This window comes from Alosa sapidissima, chromosome 15, assembly GCF_018492685.1.
Source record: "Alosa sapidissima isolate fAloSap1 chromosome 15, fAloSap1.pri, whole genome shotgun sequence".
In the NCBI taxonomy this organism is placed as follows: domain Eukaryota; kingdom Metazoa; phylum Chordata; class Actinopteri; order Clupeiformes; family Clupeidae; genus Alosa; species Alosa sapidissima.
In genome coordinates, this window is record NC_055971.1 from 16,989,958 (window position 1) to 17,004,197 (window position 14,240).

General features: G+C 41.9%; 1 protein-coding gene across 3 annotated transcripts in view; it reads right to left on the reverse strand.

The window, feature by feature from the left end:
* The window catches only part of LOC121683410 (serine/threonine-protein kinase DCLK1-like), a 74,990-nt gene that overhangs the window by 11,315 nt on the left and 49,435 nt on the right, over nt 1-14,240 (reverse strand). For 2 of the 3 annotated variants that reach the window (XM_042063033.1, XM_042063034.1), the window contains exons 6-9: nt 6,578-6,672; nt 2,223-2,310; nt 1,558-1,727; nt 412-531 (exon numbers count right to left, since the gene is read on the reverse strand). In XM_042063033.1, the coding sequence (XP_041918967.1) occupies nt 412-531; nt 1,558-1,727; nt 2,223-2,310; nt 6,578-6,672 (473 nt within the window). Of the gene's footprint in view, nt 1-411; nt 532-1,557; nt 1,728-2,222; nt 2,311-6,577; nt 6,673-7,316; nt 7,381-14,240 lie in introns of those variants that run through there. The other variant, XM_042063035.1, reaches the window with a different exon arrangement.

Genomic DNA, 14,240 nt, shown 5'->3' on the forward strand with positions numbered 1-14,240 from the left:
TTCTGAATTATTCAAAGCATGTTTTCTGGCATTATATATTCTTGTAGCAAAGCACGTTTTGCTTGAAGAACATCAAAGAAACACTGATGAAAACTACAGAAACCAGCACTTTAGAATTAAGGCCAGGAATGAGAGAACTGTCAAGATACCCTTTTAAGTCTCACCATCTGATGGGGGGTAGGGCTTAAATTATTCAAAGAAAAGCTTCACAGACCTCATCTCAACAGTCATTAGAGAGTTCCCCCGTTTTGGCCTATATTCTTCTCTATGTATAAAAACCCCCAGACTGCACAATAAAACCAAGTAGGTCTATCTATATGATGTATTTGTTACCTAAAGTGTTAGGTCTTTTGAGGTGAACTGGTGATAGAATCTGAGTTATTTCTATTTTTCTGTGCACGCCTGCATTACCTTGACCAACTCCATGACGAGGTACAGCTCGCTGTAGGTGTCCATCTCCTCGATGAGGAGAACAATGTTGGGGTGCTTCACTCGTCTCAGGATGGCCACCTCATTCTGGATCATGTGTTCCTGAGACAGAAAGTAAAGGAAATGACTCCAGATTCACATTGTCCTTCCTGTCCATTTTCTTCACTTAAGAAATGCCTGAACCATATTCATACAAGTGAAAAATCCATAGACAGATATATTGAAAAGAGGATTGCATTGAATGATTGAGTGATCTGAGAAGATCAATTCAGTTCAATTAAATTCAAACACTTTATTCATCCCCAAGGGGCAATTTGCACAGCCAAGTAGAGTAGTACACAAATGTAAATAACATAAAAATATACATAGAAGTGTAAACAGCTGTAGAAAGTAAATATAGGTAAACACAGGTACTTACAGTATAGCGTGCCTTGTGCTTGTTAGCACTATTACATACATGCAGGGGTGTAGTGGTAAAATAAGAGGTGGGTAAACTATGAATCCTGTAATCATGGTAAGGTGATCTGCGCCATGCGGTATCAGATTTTTTAAAAAGGCATTCAGAACATGTTTGATCATGGTGGAGGTTATTGTACAATGTTTATAACAATACCAGTGGTATTGAATGGTTCCTAGAGTGTTGATGAGTGTATCTATCTATTGTAAATGTGGATAATACAGTGTGATTTTTGAATGTTAAAAGTTGCAATTAGTGAATAAACTTAAAAGGATAAAGTTCCTGTGCACAGCCTTCCAGGTGCTGGTGAGGTGCAGTCGTCAACAGACTAAAAGGAAAGTGAAGGACCACCAAACACTGGTGGAATTTCTTTGCTGGTTTATTTTTTAGTGAACAACGCATTTCGCCAATGCATCATCAGGTTCACTCTTAGTGAATAAACTCTTTTGAGAGGTGGATAAACTCTAATAAGAGGTGGATATTTCTGAAATTTCAGAGGTGGATAAACTATGTTTACTTGTGTTTAGCCTCCACTACATCTCTGCATACATGCACCAGTCAGTAAAAAAACAAAGCTTGTCCTCTAACACTAGCTTCACTCCATGTATCCCTCTTGCTGCAGTGGGAAAGTGGACCTCTTTAAGCCCTGTCTGTCGCAGCACGACCCTCACCTTCCCTCTGCACTTGCTCTTGTTGATGATCTTCAGGGCGTACTCTCTCCCCGTGGACCTCTCCACACACTCACGCACCACTGCAAAGTTCCCATCCCCTAGTGTCCGGCCCACTTTGTACCTCTCAGCAATGGTGGCGGGGACCTGGGGGTACTCCTCTACAAGCTCAGCTGGGGGTTAGAGAGAGACAGAGAGAGAGGGGGGGGGGAGGGAGAAAGAGAGAAGGAAAATCAGGTATTGCTGTGATCTTCAAGACTATGGCTGTCTCGAGGGTGGATACAGCACACATCAAGGTCAGGTGGGATAGAGAATCACTTGTTATCTGAGCTGGAACAGTATATTAAGAACTGCAGAAATGTAGTTTTTAAGAACTGCAAATAGTATTTAAGAACAGCAGTAATATATTGCAGAACTGTAATGAATAGAATAGTATTTCAGAATCATTTTTGGATGATGGTACACACTTTCTACACTGAAAGTAAGCTTTAACCACATGTTAAACAATTTGCTGTTGTCATTTGTGACTTTGGTCAATAACAGCATCAGTACCCACAAAACAGTCAGTAAACAGTCTGGTCTGTTCTGTCACACTGTGCTCATTTTCTCAATAAGGATAAGGATAGTCAACTTTAGGACTTTAGAACTTCTAGCCTCTCCAGCCTTACCTTCACTGCCAGGTCCATCCCCATCATCCATGGAGCTGCACACCTTGGTGGAGGCCAGTGAGAGAGATGAGCCACTGTGTTGGGATCCCTGTAGGAGAAGGCAGAAACACAGAGGGGGGAGGGGGTGGTATCAAGGGGGATAAGAAATTGAGGCACCAAATGGTGATTTCTAGGAAATGTTCAAAGAATACCCAGCTGTTGATTTGTCACATGATTCCAACGCCATTTATGCTATTGCATTGTGTGGGACCAAGACCAAAACAAATCCAGAAACAAAACACTTACTTGGCAGTGACCAAAAACTAGATTAGAACTAGATCCCCATCAGTACAGTAGGTTTAGCTTTTGTGTTTGATACAACCAAGCCCATCCATGTACCGAGAAATACAAATGAACATTTGATTGTGTTTACACAACAAAAGCATCCACATCCAGTCCCCGGCTGTGTCTAATATTGGTCTTATTCCTGCCGTAACTGTGCAGTGCGGAGTGCTTAGAGCTCATCATATCACTAACGGCTTCCACACCTTTCCTTACCACAGCACAACAGCAGTTTCCATAGCAACAGCTTTTAAGCAGAGGTTCTAATAATAATACCGTCAGCGGCACACGGTGAGCAGGTTGGGTCAGGCTCAGTACCAGAGATCTTAGAACGGAGCGCTCTAGAATCTTTGCTCACTACTGCTTCCTGCTCCCAGGATCCTGTCTTATATGAGCAATTCCTACCTGTGAGCCTGCAAAGAGACCGAGTCAAACAATTTCAAATGAAAGCTTGATGTGAAGTTACAACAGGTCTCAAAATCCAATTGCTTTAGACATAGACGTTATCTACCAGAATTCAGATATGAATCATACAATAAAGAAACTTAATTCTGAAGTAGGCTACACCTCAAACTATGATGGTTTCAGATCGGAGTAATTATTTCACAAAGATGGAAAAAAATTACCTTTACATAATGTAGGCATTTAGCTTCATAATTATGACTTTGGGATCTTTGCCTAAAGTACAGTAATATCCGTTTTAAGGAGTTTGCATCAGACTTCAGAGACCTGGGGGATTCATTAAGTCAGACCCAGCTCAGTGGGGTAAATCTCCTCCTAATGAATGCAAACTCCTAATTCCCCCAGCAGGAATAATAACTAAACCCAATTATGTCCTCTGAATGCCAAAACGGCTATTATGATGTATTTTCGTTCAAAAGTGCTGTAATGGTTATCTCATCAGAGGATTTTGGATTAGATAAATCATTTTGGTCATTAAACTGCATGAGTGAGTGTGTGTATTTATTTAACTGGGTGCCCTACTAAATTGTAACCATTTCAATAAAAGGATAACTAATTTCCTTTGAATATGCCATTTAGGACAAATGATATAAGATGTTTCTAGACAAAGAGTCAGATATACATGTACTGTAATCAGCTCTGCGCCTCAGTGTTTATGTTATGAGGCGTCTCATTTCTCCCTCACAATTTACAGTTTTTCTCGATTGTTTTGATGCTTGTGTCAACTCTGACATCACGTTTTCAAAACAGTTAACTCCCATGTCTGAACAAAAGCACTATCCGGCCAAAATGAAACATTTTGCTTGCAAAAGGCTGTTACTCTCTCAAAACACTTAAAACATGCAGCAAAAGCAAATTTTGCCTTCAAACAACACATCCTGTCGTCAAATCACTGTGTGATTTCAATTAATCATTACACACTGGACAACAAAATGCAAAATCTAGTTCTCAACATGAGCTTTTTTGCTACAGTATGTCTGTTCCATTTCTTTCTAATTTTTCTGGTATCAGAAAAAACTGTTAAAAGACTAAATGTACTGAATAAAAAAATATTTATTCATTCTTCCTAAGATGTAACCGTCATTGACATGTAAAACCTACAGTAAACACCTAGGCAAGACAAATTTCATTCAACTACAACTTGTCATTTTTCATCGAAATAGACCTACTGTACAGTAAACACCTTTTGTACTGTTTTCTTCACCAAATAGGCAATGCAGTACTTTGTCTAAATGTGCATTATACTTGCAAATAGCAACACAGAACAGACATGGTATCTCTTATGGATAATGATTGATTGCTGATTGAAGAATTGTGGAAAGGAGTTTCACACAGGTGTATCAGAGATTCAGACTTATGCAAGGAATCTCTACCACCTGTGAAAAGATGTTTTCCTTTTGTTTAGCATGGGAAAACCAATAGAGTTTTGGGGTTTTTCAATGACATCTGTGTTAACTGTTTTGCAAAAGGGTGTGAGAAATGTGTGAACCCAATGAAAATGTGTGAACACATTCGCAAGAGATGACTTCTGTGGTGCAAAGAAGGTGTTCATGAAGACCAAGTGGATCCCAGTTTCTTTAAGCAGGTCAAAGCAATCGAAAAAAACTGTAAACCAATTGGCATCTCAGCGGTAGGGAAACAACTAAAGGGAACCACATCCAGCTGTGAAGCCATTTTAGAAAGACAGTAAGACAGAGAGAGAGAGAAAGAGGGAGAGATGGATAGAGATACAGTAGCTAGAGGGAGAGATAGAGAGAGAGGAGAGATGGATGGAGATAGATAGAAGTAGAGATAGAGGGAGAAAGAGAGAGATAGATAGATAGATAGATAGATAGATAGATAGATAGATGGATACAGTAGATAGATAGATAGATAGATAGGGAGAGAGAGAGTGCTGCCTGCTCTGGGTTTTGGAGAATTGGGTAAGGGGAGATGCTGCAGACCGTAGGAGCCGCTGTAGGGCATTCATGCGACTGAGCTTTCACACGAGTCCTGCCAAGAGAGTGAGCTGGGATTAGGGAAGGGTTTTGGGTGAGTCTAAATCAGGGACATACGAGGCATGGATTTCAGTCACTGGTGGAGAGAAAGGATTCAGAAAAATGGGTATTAAGGGTTTACTTTGCATGGCTGCAGTCATGTAATGGGAACTGAACTTGAAGTCATCTTTGTATATTACAGAGTATTCCTATATTGTGTCACCATGGACACCAAGGTGGAAAAAATAATGTCAATCGCACAGACGAAAGATGAAAGGATGAATCCTCTTAACAGACTTAGCCTGGGATTGACCAAAGCATAAAACCGCATGAGATGAGTGCAAGCTGTGTTGATACTCCTCTGCTCTACGCTTGAAGGAGAATTCCGGCAATTGAACATGCCCCCACAGTGTAGCACTGTAGCTGCCTGGCAGCTCTAGCTGTTGGCTGGGCATTTACAGGGAACCAAAATCACTGCTCATGCTAGATGCAAACTTGGAAAGTAGCTGTTCAAAATCTCTAGCAAGGTAGCATGACTTCATTAACTTACATATATCAGCAAAGTGAATTCAATGGGATGACAGTGGGGTGCCTTGCTAGCAGTACAAACCAGTAGGTTACTTGAATATTGCTCCTGATACATCAACACCATATATAGAGTAAGGCATGCAAATTTTCTCCAGTGCAAAACGAGTGGATGGAGAAGTTTCAGCTCAATGGCGTCACCTAAGGTGGACTTCCCATTGGTTAATGTCGATTAACTTGACCGAAAGAGAACTCATGACTGATCTCCGGTTTTTGGCTCACAGAGACCAGGCAATCAGCAGTTCTCACTTATCTCACTCGCAGTTCTGTAATACATTCCATTTGGTCTGCCAGGCCAAACTACGAACAACAAATATACAACTGATGATTGATTATTCCTCACAGCTCATGGGAATGGATGGGAAATGTGCCTTCCAGCAACCTAACCTCATATATGCTCAGCTGCCTTGAGTAGGCAGCAAAAACACAGATTAGGTTGTGAGCTAAATATGAATGAGTGCAGTAAATAATTGAACCATCTGAATCCAAGATGTATGTCAACGTGAAGCTGCCGAGCCTGGATGACTGGGTTAAGGAGACAAGTGTGAGTGTGTGTGTGTGTGTGTGTGTCTGTGTGTGTGTGTGTGTGTGTGTGTGTGTCTGTGTGTGTCTGTCTGTCTGTCTGTGCTAGCCTAGGATAAACACCACATTCCCCGTCTGGCAGCTGCAGTTAGGAGTCAGTGGGACAGAGAAGGAACCAAGCCATGACAGGGCCAGCACTGGTTGCTAAGCTACACCCTGGGTAGACAAGAAAGGATTTTTCTCATAGACAGCCTTTGTCTGTGCATTATAACTGCTAATACAATGCTTATTGCCTATGAGCTCATGAGCTCATTGCCTATGCTGACCAATAGGAGAGAGAGAGAGAGTGTCGGTGGATGGACATTCGGATGTGTTTGAACGTGTCTACAAACTCATGTGGACTATTCAGGCCTGATTTGTATGAAGTAATGGTCATTAATAATACAGACAACACCTCGATCAATGAGGACACCATGATGGAGTTCTTACCCGGCGTCTTCTGAGGCTGGCGGGACTGGTAGGGGAAGGACTAGGAGACTTTCCTGACCGCGGAGTGGACAGCTGACTACCCGCTGTGCCATTGGCTGCAATGACAAGAACAATACAGACTATGTAATTTATATGATTAACATATAGAATCACATTTAGAACAACACAACATTACTTTCTAGATGCCATGCTTATTCTTTTAAGAACTGATTATGTCAATAGTAATGCCATGATAGATCTGAAATGACATATAGAGAAATTCAGAAGGTATACAAACACAATATAGACATGTACACACAATGCATCAAGACACACAATATTAAGTTGTAAACAATACATGGAAAATGTCACCAAGAGTAACTTAACAGGTGAGAAAAACCTTGCAATTTTTCAAATGCTGATATTGTCATCAATATACAAAAGAGTAAAAGTGACATCATACAACGCTTCCTTTCACACCTGTGATTATTCCAATGATCAGATACTATAGATAACCTAAAAAATCCCATTCTCCCTCACTCATTGTATCAGTTTGATGATTTTCTAAATTCAAAATATGGATTCTTTTTTTACTCATTCCTCCTTTTCAATCGTTCAATGTTTCCAACAGTCTGTCTTTTTCTCTCTCTCTACCTGTCTTTCTTTCAATCATTACCTCTATCCGCATCACTCACTTTCTGTCCATCCTTCTCTCCCTCCATCTCTCATCTCTCTCTCTCTCTTTCTCTCTCTCCCTTACCTTCGAAGCACAGAGGCAGGCTGCCACACAGAGCTACTCCCCCCTCGGTCATCTCCTCTCTGCTCAGCTCAATAACCATGAATGAACTGCGCCAGCGAGTGGGAGCGGTAAGTAGTAAAGCTCTCGCCGCCCTCCCATTGGCTGCCTCGTCCGCCTGCGTCTGTATGACATCAGCCTGGCAGTGTTGGGGGGGTGGGGGTTGTATATCAAAGCCACATGAAAAGGGTCCATTAAATGGTCCCGTCTCGATAACTACAAGTGGACTAGTAAGTCTACATCAATAAACTGCAGAGAGAAGATGAGCACCCATGCGGATTGAAAAAGCAAAAACATGGCTACAGAAAAAAATAATCCCTGATGACAATCCCTGATGTCATACAGCAGAAGAACTCTGAGATTAGGGTAAACATTCCAAATAATGAAATGATGTGTGATGACAGAAGAATTGATTCAGGGGGCTGCTCGAGGAGATGCTTCGTCACCAAAAGAGCAAGAAACTTTCTTTGCTTCCTTATTCCTTTATTCCTTTTTCAGTTTCTTGATTCATTTGAGGCAGCCAAGAAGTGTACCAAGAAGTGTGTCTGTGTGTGCAGGGGTGCTGCTAGGGTTGTATTCCAGTACACACCATGGCCCAGGACGCTACCCCCCCCCCCCAAAAAAAAAAAAAAAGAACGGGTGCATGGCTACCTTACACATAGAGGTGCTTCGGGCTTTTTAAAATTACTGGGATGAGGGAGATTTCACCCCCCGGCTGCTAAACACACCATTTTAACGCAATTTGGGTGGGACAGAAATACCTTTACAGAGCAAGCAGCTCTGGCCATATCGGCTCTGGCTCACGTGACGTGAACATTGCTTTAAATGCATTATCGCTTCACTACCCAACACGCGAACAAGGGAGATAAAAGAAAAGAAGAAAGCAATGAGTCTATGTCGCGATTTGCGATAGGCCTAGGGCTAAGAAAGCTATGGTCACCTAACAATAAAGATTGCTTACACTGCTGTTTGGTTGTCCCAAACTTTGAGATGATCTACGCATTAACTGAATCTTATCAATCTTGAAACCCAAACTACGATGTTCCAAACAGAGTGACTGTAGGATGCAATTCCTAATCTCACTGCCTTCATCATAACTGCTAAGAACAGTGCGCCTTTTATTGTTAAACACCTGAATAACGTTGCATTTTTAAGCGCCAGGACTGCTCATCATATCGTGATGAAGTTTACACCAATCATCATCTTCTAAAGTAGCCTATCCTTATGTTGAGATGTCCATTCTCTTTGCCCTAAACATAAGCTATCATTTGTGTGTGAAGCATGTTTCAATTAAGACAGTACACAAGCTATTATTGTTGTTTTTAATAATAATTTAATAATAATGTTTTTAATAATAATAATTTTCATGAATAAAGCGTTGAAAAATTATACGCACAGTGCGTACAGGATTACGCCTGGCGGCGCCACTGTGTGTGTGTGTGTGGGGGGGGGGGGGGGGGGGGCACAAGCCTTTTAAGATGGCACACTCTTAGTCTTACTCTTACCTTAAATAGCCAGAGAGTCAGAAGAGATGTGCATGTGTGATTGTGCATGTGAATAATACATCATGTCACCATCTGCACAGCCTTATTTTAGTCAGATGTTGTGTCTTGCACTCAACATGCAAGCAAGCTGGAATAAGACATTGTCAGACAGAGAGAGAGAGAGAGAGAGAGAGAGAGAGAGAGAGAGAGAGAGAAAGAGAGACAGAAAAGCAGGACAGATAAATAAAGCCTGTGAATCAGACAGTCAGTGAGCCGAGGTTGGGAGAGAGACTGTTACAGAGAGAGGAAAGAAAATAGAAGAGACAGAAAAGAGTGAGACAATATGAGTGTCTTTTTTCTGTGGTGAAAACAGACGCTGAGGATCCCCTTGCCCTTTTCAGATACGACCGCCACCACCGACGGTGCGTAAGATGAATAATCTGCACGGTAGGGATGACAAATTAGGCAAGGAGGCTAATGCCACGAAAATAATGATCTGCCTTCCAAGCAAAACAAACTGTCCAGCGAGAGCCAGTGAGAAACTTCGGCGGCCCTTACTCTCTCAAGCACGCCTGGCTAGTTCTGCTCACTGCAGAGCAGAAGCGTGGAGAATGTTCAAGAGTTTATTCTTGCCATTCACTCAAAGAGATGAGAAGAGAGAAAGACACACACACACACACACACACATTAAAACACACACACATACATAGTAGAATGGAGAACTGCAGTTACAGTAGATGGATAATGCACTCAATTCAACTGACCCAAACATGAATCAGTTAGGATCTTTGTGTAGTGCTTCTTGATAGTATTTTGCATCATTTTCTAGGATATGGAGTCACAGTTAGTGGAAACACTTATTTAAAAAGTCATGAAAGTTCAGTGTCTTCAATCTCATGCCCACTACTGTAAAAATGCACTTTAGTATTCATCAGTTTATTGACTGATGATGTATGAATATGAGATGTATTTGACTTGATGCTGAGAACTAACTCTTCTATATGAGCCATTACTACTTTACAGTTGATATTTTTCAGCACCATTCAAGCCATCTCACAACGATTCATTTGCACGCCATAAATTTGCTCGCAAGTGCTATGCCTTTCCTTATTTAGACTCTTCAGCTCTTCTTCTACTTGGCTTAAGTGCCTCATATAAATCTAAGAATATATTAATCATGTATTTAACACATACGAAAACAGTTTTGTATGTGTTAAATACATGATTAATTGCCATAGGCCTCTTGGCCATTGATGAACACTGTTCATTTTCTCTCTAAGATTATCATGCCTGAGAAAACTTTTGATAATTACCATATGCCTCTGATTATGATGCATGTCTAATGAACTCTCTCTGTATGGGTAGTGTGTGTGTGTGTGTGTGTGTGTGTGTGTGTGTGTGTGTGACTGACTGTCACAGGTGTGTGTGTATGCCACAGGCATTGTTGCTTCTTGAGGAGGTTTCAGCATGACGCAGAAGCTCCCAAGCTGTTCAGTGTGCATAGAGACACAACTCACACAGCCTCAGGTCAGCACACACACACACGTGAGCGCGCCGCACACACACACGCACACGCACAGATTCATTGATACTGATTAAAGATTTAACACAATATTTCCCTCACACTAAAACATCATAACACCTGGTTGTCAGATTAGCTATGAAACTGAAGACACTGTGATTGCGTCAGCAAGAAAATAAAAAAATGGGTCCAACTATGATTTCATTTGCCATGTGGGGCAACTGTCAGCCTGTTTACAATTACAGTTCGACTTCCCTTGAATATTGGAGAGAGAGAAAGAGAGAAAGAGAGAGAAAGCGAGAGAGAGTGAGAGGCCTCACTCAGTCACCACTCACCCACTTAATGAATTCCCCTGCCAATAAGTATGGCTGTGTCCTGGTCTCAGAAACCCATCTAGCAGGAGCTCGTATCCCTAAACACTACTGTAATTGACCATGACATATTTCCTTCTCCATAATTACACCTTCACTTTGATCTGAGATGTGATTGAGTTTTCAACAGGCAAAATCTGTTTAGACTCACTCTCTCTCTCTCTCTCTATCTCTCTCTCTCTCTCTCTCTCTCTCTCTCACACACACACACACGCTTCCTCATATCATTTGTTCTACTTTCTGTCTTCGGTGCGCATATCTGTGAGGGGTAGAGGCAGCTTTCTAGCGTCTAACACCTCCATTGGCCTGTGTTGACTATGCCTGAGGTTATAGAAAAGAACAGAATGTAATTGGAACTTCAATTTCAGGATCTGTTTCATCTGGGAGGTAGGACAGAGGACTGAACCAACTATAATGACATGCTTTTATGATAGCTCTGGAATGTTGAGCTGCCAGACACTGCCCAACCTCAAAAAATATTTCTCATGGGTCCTTCCTTTAGGTTTAATTAAAAAAGAACTGTCCGCAGACAAGGAATTGTCTAATAAGTAATTGTATTAATAAGTTATTTCTAGAAGGCAAGGAACCAGAGAAGTGAAGAGAACAATGTTCAGTGTGTCCCTTAATAACCTACTCTGAGCCTAAACAATTCACCTCACTGGTTGACTTCAACTTCATGTTCATTGAGTGAAGAGTTTTTTGAAGTATCATGCCAAGAGATACACAGGGGTGATGACTTTACTCCTGGTACCGATCAACAAGCCACTCCGTGCTCTCTCTCTTTATCTCACTCACTCACTCTGTCTCTCTTTCTCTCTCTCTCTCTCTCTCTCTATCTCTCTCTGTCTCTCTATCTCTCATACAAAACACACACCCGCAGACCCTCACTGCACACAATATTAATATTCTGCCCGAGGAGATGAGGAGTGCTGCTTGGACAAAGGAGGCAGACTCATTAGCCCACTGAGCACGGAGCTGAAAACCACAGTAGACAGACAGGCAAACAGACAGACAGACCGACACATACACAGTATGACCAGTAGTGCGTGTGTATGTCTTAATGTGTGCTCATGAACTGTCATATTAAAGGCCAATACATCTGTGTACGAGAATATGTTCAGGAGAGAGTGAGACACAGAGAGAGACAGCGACAACCAGAGTCAATGATATAGATGAAGAAACAAGGGAAACCTGTGATAACTGTCATTACTCTTATGTGTTTGCTTGACCCACATTCTCTAGGACCCGAGATTCTGTGAGGATCTGCCAAACTCCAAACATCCAAACAACCCAGATTACTCATCTCTTACTCCGTGTCATCGCCATGTCATTCGACAGAAAAGGGGACAGGATGTGAGGCATCTGCTGTGGTGGGGGGAAAGGGCTATTGTCCACGATTCTGTTTTCCTCAGAATCATTAGCCCGTTTTCACAGAAACTCTTCAAAAACAGTCAGAGAGGAAATGTGCCATGCTTTTTCGGAGTATCAATGACGTACATTCTGTTTATCAGCATCAGTGCCGTGGGAGTTCGTTTTCAGGATTAGGACAGATTGTCTTACATGACAAATACTAATGCAACTTCAACACTTTCAAACATTTTCAACAACAATGTTTGCACTCTATCTTGTTCATGCCATTGTTGCTATCAATCAAAGCTTTCTCCAATCGACCTGTTCCTCTTAAAGAGACTTACTACTTATGAAGTATGCTTTTTACTATGTAGTTCTGTGGTCCAGCTCAGACTACCATGCAAAAATAATTTTAAAAAAAGCTTAATCGCTAACTACATCTCCCCAAGACATGACTTAGCATGCCAGCAAACCTTTCATCAGTGCAAATTAGGCTTTTGCTGGTGTTTAAAGGAGAATACCGCCGATTTTTCACATAGATATCTGTTTCTCGAGGTCACCTCTCAATTTGAATTTTTTTTTTAAACAATCGGTTCTACCTAGCAACTCAAACTGCTGCAGCCAACAGCTAGAGCTGCCAGGCAGCTACTGTACTACACACTAGGGGCATGAACATGGGGGCTCATGATGGTTTTGCTGGCCTGTTCAATACTTAGATTGCCAGACATTAACCAAACTAATACAATTCCCACACTGCTGGAACTTTTTAGATGGTCAAAACAACATTAGAATAGATTTTGGACCAAGACAGCAGCTCACTGACAGCCATCTGCCGTCTGGCCCTGAAATGACGCGGATCTGATCTGATTCGACCCGCATCAGTCCCATGGTCAGCTGATCTGTCGTGCAGGTGCTCTGTTCTTCTACCCTGCCCTCTGCGGCTCTATCTGAAAGGGGATCTCACAGAACCGGCGCCTCCGGAGACAATCTGATAATACTCGCCAAGAACCAGAGCAGAGCCTAGAGAGAGCCCACTCTCAGGCCCAGTCGGTCGGGCTGAGTGACTGGTGGAAATTGGTCGAGAGAGTTGGGGTTTGGCGCACCTGGGCCAGGCCTGAGGGCAGCAGAGGAACAAGATCAATGCCGTCCAATTAGGATTGATTTGTTTGTTCGCCGCTGACAGCCCACTCGTGGCCACTGATCGAGGAGAAGGGAGTGAGTGTGTGTGTGTGTGTGTGTGTGTGGGGGGGGGGGGGGGGGGGGGGGTGGTGGAGAGACAAAGCTAGAAATGTGAAGAAGGACGGAGGAGCACCTCTCTCTGCTCGCCGTTTCCACAGCAACCATAATCCTCTCATCCTAATCATCTCTTCCTCTCACTCTATGTTTTGAGTTTGATTTCTCTTTATCTCTTTCAAATTCAAAGGGCTTTATTGGCTACAATATTGGCAAAGCAATATGATGTGTATAACATCACCAAACAAAAACTATCAAGGAAATGAAATTATTTGACAAGGGATAGGTTTGGAATGATAAAATACAAAAGATTTTCCTATTTTCAAACCTCAGTAAACATTGCATTAGAAAAATAAATAAATAAATAAATAATACAAAAATAAAGAAAATTGAAAAAATAGATTGAAACATACATGCATGTGAATGAAGAACATATTCACATACTCTCTCTCTCTTTCTCCACTCACTTCACCTAAAATCAACAGAGAACGATGCACACTCTTTTCATGGTTCTTTTAATCCATTTCTCAGAATAAGCTTGTTGTTCTTCTTCTTCTGTTCTTCCTGCACTGATGCCTCTCATTAAATCGCCAGTTGTGACAGTAAACAGGAAGTACGAAGTTGTTTAGAAAGGCTCAATTTCCTGTCAACACACCTGAGTGGAGCAGCTGGTGCTGGCACAGCCTGAGTAATTGCTTACTTTCTGATCTTGTCACCTCTACACTTGATGACCCCTGAAGACTGGTCTATTTTTTTCGAACGTACGCGCCGTTATCACGTCTGGTGTAGCTAGTTCCATTGATCATGGTGGAAACGAATTGTTGCAGCAGCAGACACTATGTGAATGGAACGCTTCAGTAACGCCCCCAGTGTAGCCCCCCTGTGATCTTCTGTGTCAGAATGGTGCTGACATTCGAGAGTTAACCCA